Below are 14,710 nucleotides of genomic sequence, written 5' to 3' on the forward strand. Positions count from 1 at the left end.
TGATCTAGACAGCAGTCCTATTTTGTTAGTAGTGACTGAGGTAGCTATATTTAGGAAATAATTCATGGTTACTAATGTAAAGATCCTTTTCAGCTGCTTGTAGTACAGTACAGAGAAACCCTTTAAAGATTTAAAAACCAACATTACACTGCAGTATTTCCCATATAAAGCTCTGATTATCAGATCACAAGTCCAAAGAGGCAACAGCACCACTGATTAATCTATTTCTGAATAGAATCCCTCCATCAGTTAGGTAGATTAGTGACACACTGCCTGTCACTTCTGTAACTTTGAGAAATGACAGGAAACTCCAATGTCCACATTACATACATATTCATCACCCTAAAAAACTAGATATTTTATGCTCTGCAGTTCTTAAACAAAACAAAACAAAAAACCCGACAAAACCCAACTCACACATAGTTTTCAAATATTTTAACAGGACAGCCTTTTGAAATCTGTCCATAAGCCTTGAGGCTCCCCAGCAGGGTCCCAAAGATGCACTTGTATGCTCAAACTATGTTGAACCTTCATTATTAAACATGCAGCTATAAACATCCTAAGAATCATACCAAAGTATTTTGTTTTAATACTCACCAATCTACTAAATCCTCCATAGAGGATACAGAAGCCTCCCTGATAACCAGTAATATCAACAAAGCCTTCAATGTTTCTGTAGTCATAGGAGCACAGGACTTTATTTGTTGCAGGATCAATTTGGTCAATACCTCCAGGAGTCACTTCCAGAATCACAGGTTTCCTCGTATCACTCCAGTGATGTTTATAGCAGTTATACCTCTGCAGAGAGAGCTACTTTCAGACCTCTACACACACTTCTTTACTATACAGTAACAGTTCTTTTCCTATCTAGTAAGTTCAAAAAATTATATAATTTCCCTTAATGCTCTTATCTATATCAAGAACACTATGGATCAAAGGAAGACAGCTGTCAACCGACAAGGAAGTCAAGCTTAAACAACGCTTTGTGAAGAAAGAACAGCAACCCCAAAACAGCCACTCCAAAAGGCATAAGCTTCTCTCATTACAGAAGGTGGTCTATTCACAGACCATGATCACTATGATTTGATAAGGAAATAGCTTTTGCACCACATGCTGTTATTCAGCTAGTCAAATTAAGGTAAGCTTATCACTGCAGTGCAAATTTTTCGTCTCCTGCAGTCACACTCCCTTACAAATACAGACTTGCTTAAAACAGCAAAAGTTAGAGGTCTGCTCTAAACTCCAGTAAGACAAAGGAAACCCCCATAATCCAGCAGTGTTACTATGTTCATGACTGAGGATTTTTTCTATGCAATATTTTAAGTTATTTAAAGTAACTTTAAGCACTTCTATGACCAGAAGACAAATACAAAGTTCAGCTCTGTATACTGTCTGGTTTATTACTATACTACCAAGTAAAGACCAATCCTGCCTGTAATCTGATTTATAGAAATCTGCCAAGGAAACAACATTCCTACATCAAATGTTCAGGATGTTATGCAGAAAAATATTTAGAGTTAGAAAGTGAAGTGCTATAGGTACTAAACATTGACTAATGAATCAAAGCTTATGTTTTTCTTCTCCTTTCTCTCCAAGTAAGAGCTCCACATGGCACACCTCTGTATTCTGGCAGTAACAGTCAGAGTCCATGCACCACCATAAGGCTCATGCCAAGTAAAGAGAGCTCAAATATTCTATTGTTAAAAGGGTTCCTTCTGCTTTTGAACAAACTCTTAATCTTCTCTTCTCAAAGACTTCAGATCCAGATTTACATAAGCTATTTTAGGTACTGCACATAGCACAAGCATAATATACATTAACAAAGTAGAAGTTTAAGTCTTTACTGCACATGATCCAGACAAGCCAGATACTTACCCGTCCTGTGATTTTTCCTTCCGAGAAGTCTGTCCTGAATCTCTGTTTTTAAAAAAGTTAACCATGAATAAATGCAAATATGAGAGCCAATCTATCCAGAAAGCTATTTTATGGGACTCATACTAAGCCTCCTCAAAAGGCTCACCATTCCACTGCAGTTTAACATTCAGTATTTGTGGCTTTACTGACTGTTTACAAATCATGCAATAGTTGCTGCAACTGACACTAGATCAAATTCATTAACATAACACCTCAAAAACTTGCTTTCCTATGTTTTATGCAAGGAAAGAAAGCACAGTAAGCTACCTCAAATGGTAATGGTAACCAAGTACTTACTGCTTACTTGAAAAAAAAAATTAAAATCTTACCAGTGCCTCTGTAAGGAGTTCTGTTCTGTGCTCTGTGGAAAACTTAAGTGTCTCAGACTTTCTTCCACTCCCTTTGCGAAAAGTGAGACTAAATTCTGTTCCTTGTCCTTTTCCAACAGGAGAAATACTGCAGATATCTCCATAAGGCCACTAGACAATTGAAAGTAATTAAATTATACTGTTAGTAATTTTAAAGCTACAGCTCCTCCATTCAAAACCCCTTAGCACCTATAATAAGGGACTGGCTGTAATAAGATGACAGCTAGCATGCTACGTGACAGCATGAGCCTGAGCTTCCTCTGATACTGTGCAAAGTGAGTAAGTGTCCTGACTCCCTTCAGGGACACAGCTTTACAGTAATCAAACTTATCCCAGTTCCTTTGGAACAGCACACCCAAAGGCAAACTACTACTGTTGGCCAATTAAGACAAACTGCCTAAAAGTACAAAACCTACTGGGTATTTGTGGAGTTAGTGAAGGTGACACTGGATTTCTGTTAGGTGTGCTTTTGTAGCATCTACGATGTCTCCTGTTTTTTCTGAGATCTTGTGAGACTGGACAGTTTCTAAAGCCTGAATGCCACTATTTCCTCTGGGTAACGAACATGAGTCAGAAATCAACTTAAAAAATTGTATTTACCTGATTAGTAATTTCTAGTGTGTTGGGGTTGTATGTGGTGATGGCATGGGTTCCAACCGAAAAGACTCGCTTATACCTAGAATACAAAAGAATATTAACTTTCTCCAGAAGTCACAGGAAAACCCCTCCTGAACTGCAAAAATTATGTTAAGAAGCTGTATACAAGTCATTGTTAGGAAATGCATATGGTATTTTCTTTGTTGATGGTTTGCAGTTTACCCTTATAAATACAAGTTAAATACTATTAAATATATTTACTATACATATGTTTTCTTAAGTTAATGGCTAAGTCAGGATCAAAGACTCTCAGAACTTGCACTGAAAGGCAGTACCAGAACAAAGTAAATTCGAAAAAGACCATATATATAGCGGGAAAAAAGAGAAAACATTCCTGCAATAGTCTAAAGAATCTATCTGAAGCTGTCTCAGGCAAGAGTTGTAACATGAAATAATCCAGTTTACACACCTGGTCACAGTACTATAACAAGTCCAAGTGTCACTATGGCCAAGCCTAATTTTCTTCACCTTGAGGAAAACCAAGGCTAGTGAACTCATAAGTCTCAGACCACTGGAGCTACAGTTCTCTATGCAGCTAGCCACTGTATCACAAGTATGTTAACTGCCCCAGTGCTTAAAGAACACCTGCAGCACAGTTGGTTGCCTGTGTTTCAGAAGTATCAGAAACAAGCAGCAATGAGCCAAAGCTAAGAAATTTAGTTGCATTAAGTGGAAAGTGGTAGCCTTACTGTGGTTTCATTTCCCAGACAATCTTCCAAATATACCCTGAACCAATAGACACTCTTACATATTTCTCAATCTGAAAGTTTTGCAACAAAACTAATCAGAGTGTGAAATAGTAGCTTCTTAATAGTACCTTATTACTTGCACAATTTTCACGTTATGAGGTACTTCTGTCTGGAAGTCATCTATCTGGAAGCCTGAGCCAGAGCCAGTATTAGGAAGTATTCTCTGACTAAAGTAACAGGATCTGAACATAGATGCCTTTCTTGAACCAAATAAAAATACTTTGGTTAGTTGTCCATATTAAAACTGATTCCATGTAGTAATTTAAGTTCCAGCTCTGAGTAAACTGCAGGTTTGCTTCAGAAAGATACAATCAACAAGATGACTGACTAACTAATCTGAATCTGTGCCATATTAGACACTGCATCAAGAAGCACCAAGTCATTTCTTCCATCCCTTTCTGCATTATTGTGCTGCAGTCCTTTCTTCTCTCTCACTTGACAGGTCTGCAGCACAAGCCATCATTTCTGTATAAGGTCAAACTTTGCATGGGCTTCAGATATATTCAGAGCAGCTCCCTCATATCCTTTCTCTCATAATAGGAAGGTCAAGAGTATCTGACAGCCAATCTCACAAAATTCATACCCTTCCATTTTCCCTTATTATTCAAACAAACTGCTGCAAGTTGAAGCCATTACTGACCCAAAGGAGTTTATATCTAGGAATTAAAGCAAGTGCTTATTTTCTTCAAAGCTTAGAAAAATCTGTATTGAAGCAATCTGCCACATTAAAGGTGTTTAATCTACTTGAAAAGCCTATTTGTTTCTCCACATAGTCGACTTTTCCTTATTTTAGATGCAGGTCAAGAGAAGTTGTTCTAATGAAGCAGAACATTTAAAGCTACTCTAGCTGCTAATAATTCCACTATATTCAGTCTGTCAAAGAATGCTCCAGTGCTTAGTTCATAAGAAAATCCCTTGAATATACCAACTGTTCCCTCTTCTCTTGTTTCACGATTTAGGTAGGTATTCTGTCTTTTATGTGTCTTATAAATAAGGTTTGTTTAAGTTCTTTGGAACAGCACATCACAAGCAATAAAGCTGTTTATTATTTGCTCAAGGTTTTGTTACTCACTTAACGTACTAAGAGCTTCACAGTGCTTTGTGGCAGAATAAGGATCTGCAATGATCACACATAACTGAAGACCAGCTTTCAAACATTACAGCCCCTTCCTTTTCTGCCCTCAAGCCTGCATTTCAATATCTAGGAAGCATATTTATTATCCAGCATTCTAAATATGTGATGTGACAAGGAACATAAGACAAAACAGCAGATTTGCTGAGTTACCATCTCCTTTGTCTCCTCTCCCTACGTAAATTCAGGAGACCCAAGTCTTGTTGCATGAACAGAGGAGATTTAGAAGTCAGTTCTTACATGTAGCCTAAACATACTCTTGTCCAGAACTTCACCTTTAAATATGCAAGGAAGGTATTTATACTTGTATGCCTTTAAGAGTTTACTATTAATTATCTCTCAAACTACTCTGCAGTATATCTAATGCCAGGATGTTTTGAGAAAAGCTGAAGCAAGTATCCTCTTCTCAGTAAAAAGGCTATTGCCTATTCACTAGTTTCTTCAAAGCACCATAGAAGTCTTTTTTCAACCAGGATGAACCTGGTAGACAAATTGTATAGCACCACACTCAATAGAAAGGCAGTGTTCACTAGTTTTAGAGAACTACAGATTAACACTGGAGCATCATCATCTGTACTACTAGAAAATACTTTAACTGACACACACATAGCCCATACTCAAAGTGACAAATCCTATGAATAGTCAAAATGGTTCAGGCTCATTTAGCACCACACATTGCTTCCTTTAATATTATCCATAGATTATACTGAGAATGCATAAGTATAAAGTCCACTATGAGTAGACTTAAGAATTCAAATATAAAACTACTAAAAGCCATATCAGCTTCTGCTGCAACGTAACAAGAGGTAATTACTCACTAAATACTCCTTTCCCCTTCATTACGAGAGAAGTAACACACCACTGAACTTTTCAACTAAACCTGTTTTAGACTTTAGACTTAGCCTGAAGTTCTGTAAGACTTCACAGTTTATCAGAATGCTACCATCAAAGCTCAAGATCATTCTACTCTTAAGTTCAACAGCTTGCATCAGGCTCTTTAATGAAATGTATTTGACAAAAGAAGAAATCTGAGTTTAATGTATTTAGTTTTAAACAAGTGGCTCAAATCTCACACAATAAATTTGCACATATGCCACAGAAAATTCTGAGGGAGAAATCAGACATTTTCTGCTGGGCAACAGAAAGATTAGGAGGGACAAACTGTTCTGATGTTCTACCCCAACACAGTATCTTATTATTACTAGAGGAAACAGTTTATTCCTCCATGCCCACACAATTCCAAATGCACGGATCATAACTTAGGTAAGACCCAATTTACACAAGTATTGGATAGAATTCTGCCAAAGTAAATTGAAATATTAAACTATTTATTTCAAGTCAATCAAGAATCTGTCCTACCAGAGGAAAGATTCTGCCCTCAGAAGACTGCTCAGTCTAGTCTGGACTCTGAACTACCCAGGGCTTTAATTTTTGCCGACAAAAAGGCAGGGAGCTCTTTACATTAGACACTGAAGCCCAACCCACGGTTCTTCAAACCACAATTGAAAGATCTGTTGCTGCTGTTCCTTATATCCCATTCTCCTTTCCTTCCCAGTATTCCCAATCTTTGATAGGATGAATTTGGCAGACAGCCAAAAACATCCAGTTTCAACTTACTGGTCAAACAACAGATTCAGAAATGACCTCTTTGTACGACCATTGGAATCAAGCAGTACTCACGCTTCCAGGGTGCAGACAACCCACCCTCTTTGTTATGTTGTTGACAGCAAGGAAAAACCCCAATTCCACAGTGCAAGTGAAAAGCAACAATGCGTAAGGATACCAAAGAAAGTCCTATGACACTTCAAAAAGTATGCATAACAGCTGACTTCAGACACAGCATAACAGATACCAGTTATGATAATTTAATAGATACTTTTATTAGAGGTTCCCTAGCTTTTGCAGCATCACTGAAATTCATTTTTAGATCAAAGGGATGAAGTTTATTTCTATTAACAGAATTCTTCAAATGATCTCAGTTAGTAGTTTAATAGATAATCTATTACACAACATGTTAAGTACATGTGTGGACTAGTGACCCTCATCTATTAAAGTACATAAGACATTACTCCTCTCCAAACCTGTTCTAAGAAGCATTTCCACTTTCAAATTAGTATTTTACATAGTAAGTTCAAGAGACTCAGAAACTGAGTAAGTCAGGTGGTCCATTTCATAGCTACACTGAAGCGTGGGAACATGTGCAGAGAAAGGCTATAATGTAATATTTAAAATTCAAACTGATTCTAGTGAAAATACAGTCAGTTCAGAGACTGAGCAGCAGGAACCTGTAGTTCAGTTTTCGCCCATCAGCTGGATGCACTTAAATCCAGTAACAGCGAGAAGTGTCACACAAAACATTAAAAAAATCCCCAAAATTAACAAACTTCAAACTACTTACTTTCCCCTCCATGAATGTTTTGTTGTGTAGAAACAAGCAAGATCTCTGTTTTCTCTAATTATATTCATTCTGTGCCAAGACCTGAAAACAAAGGAGACATCCTGTTAGTACTAAGGATTTTTATTTAAAACCAAAGTTCACTAATCATCAATACGCTTCAAAACAAAAAGACTGGGGTTTTAAACATTCAAGTCACTGTTTTGTCAATTCCAAACACACAAAAAAATTAGGAATACTTAAGTTTATCAAACAGTGCATGGACTAAGTTGCACATGGAGCTGCACATGAATTATTAGTTTCTCCACTGAATTTGTTACACTAGCTACTCTTTAACAGTATCAGGTTCCAGTAATTTATGTCTTGTTTGCCCTATTACAATCACTCTACTTTCACTGCACCTTTGCAGATTCACATTCAAGTGTATTTTATATCATCTCCAGAATGCTTTACTTCTGAAAAGTGTTTAGTATCAAAATTATTTGAGAACCCTATAACCGTAACTCCAGCTAAGCCAAACTCCTATTGCAATTCTGAAATAAACAGTAAGGAGATATCTGGATATCAGCTGGTTTTCCAGTCTGGAACAGAATCTGAAGTTGAGAAACTTATTAGCTAAGCACTGTGTTTAAAGAGCTAAGTACCCCTCCTGTGCTGTAAAAGTTTAAGTACTCTCATCACTAACATCCTGACACACTTATTTCACATAAGAATATCTATTCCCCAAACACACACTCAGGATTTAGCGAAACTTGTCCACAACTGTTTGAGTGGATCATTGCTTTAGGAGCTGCTAAGTTCTAAGGAATGTTTCTGAACACTATCTTCCATGACTAAAACAGATGCATGTTCAGTACTTAGGAAATTAACTTTCTTTTTACTTCACAATGCCATAGGCAAGGCACTTAATCAGGGAATGTCTGCTTAAGTACAGAAGTGAAGCTGTCACTTATCTACAGCATTAGTTTTATTTTCAAATGTGTAACAGGCTTCCCTGTTACTGATTAATGACTGGTACTACTCTGAGGTTCACACCATTAACGTGGTGGCATCCCCAAAAACACCAGGCACTTATGCTAGTCTGCAAGAACTCAGAGAGGTTGCCCAAAGCAACTCAAAGGCAACCCAATCCCAATCAGCACCCCACTGACTCATCAAAGTTAGATTACAACCCCAGTTATCTTTTTACATTCAGCTAACTCTACTTGATTTGGCAAAGGAGGATTTCTTACTTTGAGATGGATGACCTGTAACATTACCTCATCGCTAATTTCTACCCTCTACAACTCCAGGCTATTTTCTTTCTGAGCAAAGACTGCAGCAGTTATGGAGTCATAAACATGAAGAATGGATAGCCTGATTGAAATGAACTTGAGAATTCCTTCCCTCAGGTGAAGAAGCAGCACAATCATCACTACCTACTGAAGAGAACTTGAGGTACTGCCTCTGGAAAGAGAGAAAAGCAGTATTTACATATTTCAATCTTTGAGTTGAATTTTCAGAGCTAATACTCCAATGACCAGTGGCAAGTTAAATTCTCTAAATCTAGTTTTTGGAAACAAAGTTTCATGAGGGGCAAGATATTCAACAGCATTATTACTACTGATTGCTGACACCTACCTGGACTTGGGTAAAGCATTTGACACTGTCCCACATGACATTCTTGCCTCTAAACTGAAGAGACATGGATTTGCCAGATGCACCACTCAGTGGACAGGGAACTGGCTGGACGGTTGCACTCAAGGAGTTGCAGTCAACAGCCCAATGTCCAAGTGGATAACAGTGACAGGTGGCATTCCTCAGATGTCAGTATTCAGACTGGCACTGTTTTAACATCTTTGTCAGTGATGTGGACAGCGGATGCTCAGCTGGTTACCCACAGAAGCTCTGGATGCCCCACTGGTCCATCCCTGGAATTGCTCAAGGCCAGGCTGGATTCAGCTTTGAACAACTTAGTCTACTGGAAGGTGTCCCCAACTGTGGCAGGGGGGTTGGAATTAGATGTTCTTTGAAGTCTCTTCCAACCCAAAGCATTCTATGATTATTCCTCAAATTCTTTTTTTCACCTGGTTTAAGAACTATATTGTATTAATATTGCCATGGATTGGAATAAACACAGTACACTCTATCCAAACTGTGCTACTGTACAGTAGCACACTTTGGGTCTGATAATTTTGTGTTTTAAAGTTATCTTTCAGAACAAAGTGGTAGACACTCAATCTTCATACCCTTCTTTCAAAGCCATTTTCTTGACATTGACTAATGTATTAGTAAAAATAAAATAAGAGGCTTATAACAAGACTAGCTCCACTAAGTATGGGATTAAAAGATCTATTTATCTGTAATTCCAGTTTCACCAATACCAGACTCCTCTGACCAACTCTATTAAGTCTCCCAAACCTGAACACCACTTGCTTTAGGGTATTTAAAGCAAGATGTTCTCCCATTGCAAACATCTACTCTTAATAATACAGAACTGAGAAACACTCCTTTATGAACTACCAGCAGCTTCCAGTAATCTTAACATCAGCATCTAACTGGATTCAGGATACTGATACATGAAGTATTGTATGTGAAGTGGAAGTGACAAATTCACTAGACTTTTTTTTTAGATCAAAGCTACTAAAATCATGAAGCTTTGATGCTTTACTCACTGTGCTTCTGGACAGTGATTGTCACTATCCCTCCCACTGAGAAGACTACTACAGAAGCAATATATGCCAAAATCTAGTAACAATTATTTCTTGCACATATTTTCCAGCAATTGAACAGAGAGAAAGGCTAACAATAGCCTACTGTTCTGAGCTGCTACGCTGAAGTCCAGCAATCATTTTTCAGTTGTCTTTAGTTCCACAGGAAGAGCAAAAATAGATAAGCAAAAAGACAAAAAAACAGTTCATGCCAAAGACACACATTTTAGAAGAAACCAAGTTTTCTTCCTTCACTCATTCTGACAGAATCAGTGTGGCATCATTCTTGCTGTACTATCTACAATGTGATACAATGTAATTTTAGCACCTAAGACGATATAACCATTGACTTTGCAGAACGTATCAGGATTTATCATTAATCAAGTTTAGCCATATTGCCAGTGTAAGCTACAGTGGCCTGCTTAGATTTATCACATTAATTTCCTAAAATAAGAGAACATTCTTGTTACCTTTACCTCTTCTTCCTGTATTCAAGAGACCTTCAAAAAGCTGACTGACAACACAAAAATTGAGTTAAATTCGTTATTTCACTCATAAAAGTATCCATGACAATAAGGCCCCAATTTTAATAATCATCTTAAGTGTCCTTTGGTAGGCAGTAGTTGAAAAAAATCAAAACTTCAAAGCTTATTTTGAACACTTTGCAGCATAGCCATTCCATATATCCCATACTCCTGATTCTCAAAGGTTTGAAACCAGAGAAACACCTAGTTCAGTTGTTCCATTTCCACTGGAGCAGAGGCAACGACTACTGTGAAAGTATATAACGTTTTATAAACACGTTTTGTTTGGTTGAGAGAGTTCAGCCATGCTGAATGCAGTCTGGTCAGATAATCTGAGGTTCCTGCGTGCAAAATATTGTCTGTGACTTGGAACTTCTTTTAGAAGCCTAACTAAAGCACTTCCCCTAAACATGCCCTGGACATTTTAATCAGCTTTTTCACAGAACAAAAGTTCAGCAATACTTTCCTATTTGGTCCTTTTAGTACTGTAAATAGCAGTGAAACAGCTTTGGGGGAAGAGCTGAAACCACATTTTTGCATGCCTCATGTACCAGAAATAGCAACCCCTTGAACTAAGGGGCCTGAACTGCTTCCAGGACTCCCCCTGCCTCAGAGTTCAAGCTATATAGAAACATAGAATAGTTTTAGTTCAAAGGGACCTTTTACACGAGTAGGTATATTACACAAGCTGTGTTAAACTTGCATGCACTTTCCACTTTTCCAGGATTTCCCATTCTTCAGACAAAACTACCATCTGGGAAAACAATCTATTTCAGGAAATGGAGAAAAGTTAGCCTCCAAGTAGCACTTGTAGAGCTAGAAACAAAGCTGTGACCTTGCAGGCATCAAAGCAACAGGCACAGCTGTAATTATACATAAGTGTCCTTCAGTTTAAATAAAGTCAGAAGTTTGAACACGGGTCCAAAGTTTAGTGCAGAATTGAGACTGACTCTTTTCCTGATCAAATTATTCCTCTACTATTACAAAACTTGCAGATCTTTCTTAAATAAAGGTTTAACCAATGCTAAGGTAGGATTCAGAGCCTCAGACATGATTATTATTCTGTTCCACTGGGGGGAGGAGAAAGAGAAATGCTGATAAGAAACTGAGATTTCTTGGGGGAAAGAGGAAGAGAAATGCAGATAAACTGAGATTTCTTTTCAAAAAATTATACCAGCATGGCTAAATACAAGTTAGAATTCCTGGAAAGTCTTGACTACACAGGGACAGATACCCATAGCAAGTTCAAGTGTGACTTTTCTGAGAGAGAGATGTATTATGAGCATAAAATAAGGGATCAACTAGGAAAAAAATGAGAACAAAACACTGAAAAAAAATCTCCAAGGTTCTGTTAATCTGTGGATCTACATATTTACCTTCTAGCTTAGAGGTCTGGAGCCTGATTTCCAGTCATCTACACCTCTTTAAAGGTGTAGCTTTAAAGGCATTATTGAAATAAATGAGTTTTTCTGCACTAAAATGTTTTAGTTGTCTAGGTTTCATCTGCCTCTTTCACTGCTGTGTGCACTAACTTGCAGAGTTTTATCTTCACACAGATGCTTTTTAACAAGCAGTAAACTTTTTTTACTTCCCAGAACAGTACTCTTCCCTTAAAGTACTACAGTCTAATTAGCTGTGGAAACTCACATTTCTTAATCTGTTGTGCAGGAACTCTCAGTCCTTTTTGTAAGAGGAGAAAAAGATAAGGCCCACAAGATCCTTAGAAGAGGCTAAGTGCAGCCTGCCTCAGTGATAGCAGCAATCCCACCTCCCGTGATCCAACACATAAACAGGCTGAGAATTTTTATCTTAATACTACCCAAAATGACAGTGACAATATTAGTGTCCCTCCTCCAGCTGACTGTTCCCATTTCCTCACTGAGAACCCACGTTAGGGACAAAAACAAGTGTGAAAGATTCTGCTTTTCTTTTCCATCTACATTAGCATTCTGCTGGATCCGTGAACCCATCTGATTCACCAGCTAGACAGGTGAGTATCAGAATAAAAGGGTTTAGTCACTAATGGGGGCAAGTAAGAATAGTGCTCCTTTCAGTCATAGTTTAGCCATCTTGTCATATTTCTTCAGAATACTGTTCTGTTTTATCAGTGAGGCAAGACAGTTGTTAATTTTTTTGACAGAATAGATTTTTGGAAGGAAATCAAGAAGTTGAACAGTTGAAAGTTAACACCTCAAGATACGGTTGAATGCCAGTTGAAGAATTATTAAGTCAGTAAGTTTAACTTGCTGAGCTTCAAAACTAAGTTAAAAGCAAAATCACCTCCTCAGTCTGAAACACAGATCTGGACCTCAAGACCAATCCCCAGCATAACACTTAAAATCTGGAAACACACAGTGATTCAGTCCCTCAGGACAAATATGTATTTGGAAACTATGAAAAATGCCACATGACACACAGAGGATCGAGCAATACATATGAAATAAATCTTTTTAGAAATGTATTCCAACCAAGTTAAAATTCAAGGGTAAAGTTCCTGGAAAGTCTATACCACACGGGGACAGAAACGCAGTTCCGAGTCTCCAAACACTCAGATATTTGTTGCAAGTGGAAAAAACCATCAGTTATAATGGAAAGGAGACAGTAGTTTCTAGTTAAGTGTTCTGCCACTTGGCTGCCCACAGCAGGCAGGAATTAGACAAAGCTGCATATCTATGAACCGAAGCAGGTTGGAGCCAAGCATAGTTTTTACACCTATAATAATGGCCCTGTTATTTAGAGCTTATTCATGGCAGACTGTTTGAAGACCATCTTTCTAACGCAATCCTAAAATGATACTTGAGTCAGTAGCAGTCCCTTCAACAGCTTCCCTCCTTTTCTCACAACATGCAAGTTGCCTATATAGACAACTGTATAATAATCAAGAAAAGACTTAAGTTTAAGAACTTAAGTTCTCAAACACAGAATATTTTCAGAAATCCAGTATTATTTAATCAGCTCCAAGTAACAAGAAACAAAGCAGTTATCTACTCAACTTCATCCTCTCAGACCATCATGGATGTATTTGTGAAAGAGCAGAGGAGAAAAAGGGAAAATACATTTCAGATTACATTAACTTCAAAAGCAGCCACATAGCAGAGATTAGTTGCATTAATAGGAAGTCCCCAAATAAGCTTATATGCCTATTTTTCCCTTCAAGTAGAATGCTCAAACGTTCCCTCAGCTTCAGAGCACCAAGTAGAAAAGAGGAAAAAAACCCTCCCATCCAAACTGAAGTGCTAAGACAACATTTTTTACGGTCCAGAGCTTGGCCCTCGGTAGAGACACATCTATCAAGGTGTAAGCTCCATTCCACCCCACCTGTCCAAAACACTGCTGGCAGCTCACTGCACACAGAAAACCATTCAGCATGCCTACTTGTTTAGACTTCCAGAAATCAAAAAGCAAGTGAAAAGCATCCACGGGAGAAATTCAAACACTCTGGAAAAATAAGCGCATTTAGGGCAGATTTTCTGAAAGATGCATTTAGTTCTGCTCATGCTCATGATGAATACTGTCAGCACTCAAAAAAGAAATAAAATCTCATCTCTGTGAGCACAAATCTCCTCCACATCTCACTTGCCCTTCATAAATTATTTCCCAAAGCATGTCATCATGGTTATATTTTTATCTGAGGCCAGGAGGAGGTAAATAACGTATATTTTCTAAATGGGCACGCCAGTATTCATCCAAGAAAGAGGACAAATTCTGCCCGGCGGCTACAGAAGCCGCATCAGGTGCAGGGCACTCCGAGGGAAGGACCGGGCAGGCTGAGGCTGGAAAAAACACCAGTGCGCTCCTGTGCTCGGATACAGGAAGCGAAGGGCTTGAGAGCGGCTTGTGATAACACAGGTACCACTGTGCTGGGGACGAGGGACGCCCGCTCACCGCCCCGGCCCCTCATGGCTGGGGCAGGGACCAGGGCTGCGCCGGAGCAGCATCAGCCCCCCTGGCCAGAGCGAGCGCTGCCTCCAGCCCTGCCCACATTCCCCACACCGCCCCGCCCGGCCACCCGGCCCCGAGCAGCGCCCGGAGCTGTGCAAGGAGGCGGGGGCCGCCGCCGCCCCCTCACCTCCCCCGCCGATGGGATTTACCTGGCCGGGGAGCCCGCGCTGCCCGGACCTGCCCCCACCAGCACTGCGCTTTCCCAGCGATCAGGGCGAAGGGGCGCTGAGCGGAGCCGTCGCCCCTCAGCCCCCAGCCGGCCGGGCGGGCAGCAGCCGCTACACCGCTCCCGCTGTCTCAGAGCCTGGCGCTGGAGGCCGCCATCTTAGCTCGGGCAGC

General features: G+C 39.2%; 1 protein-coding gene across 4 annotated transcripts in view; it reads right to left on the reverse strand.

Moving 5' to 3' along the window:
* DNAJC13 (DnaJ heat shock protein family (Hsp40) member C13) overlaps nt 1-14,710 on the reverse strand; it is a 55,971-nt gene extending 41,261 nt beyond the window's left edge. For 2 of the 4 annotated variants that reach the window (XM_032674539.1, XM_032674484.1), the window contains exons 1-7: nt 14,521-14,710; nt 8,475-8,661; nt 7,219-7,299; nt 2,883-2,958; nt 2,244-2,393; nt 1,876-1,917; nt 598-798 (exon numbers count right to left, since the gene is read on the reverse strand). In XM_032674539.1, coding sequence (XP_032530430.1) covers nt 598-798; nt 1,876-1,917; nt 2,244-2,393; nt 2,883-2,958; nt 7,219-7,299; nt 8,475-8,479 — 555 coding nt within the window. In that variant the 5' untranslated portion in view covers nt 8,480-8,661; nt 14,521-14,710. Of the gene's footprint in view, nt 1-597; nt 799-1,875; nt 1,918-2,243; nt 2,394-2,882; nt 2,959-7,218; nt 7,300-8,447; nt 8,662-14,520 lie in introns of all 4 variants that reach the window. The other 2 variants (XM_032674672.1, XM_032674584.1) reach the window with 2 other exon arrangements.

Source organism: Chiroxiphia lanceolata, chromosome 1 (genome assembly GCF_009829145.1).
Source record: "Chiroxiphia lanceolata isolate bChiLan1 chromosome 1, bChiLan1.pri, whole genome shotgun sequence".
In the NCBI taxonomy this organism is placed as follows: Eukaryota; Metazoa; Chordata; class Aves; order Passeriformes; family Pipridae; genus Chiroxiphia; species Chiroxiphia lanceolata.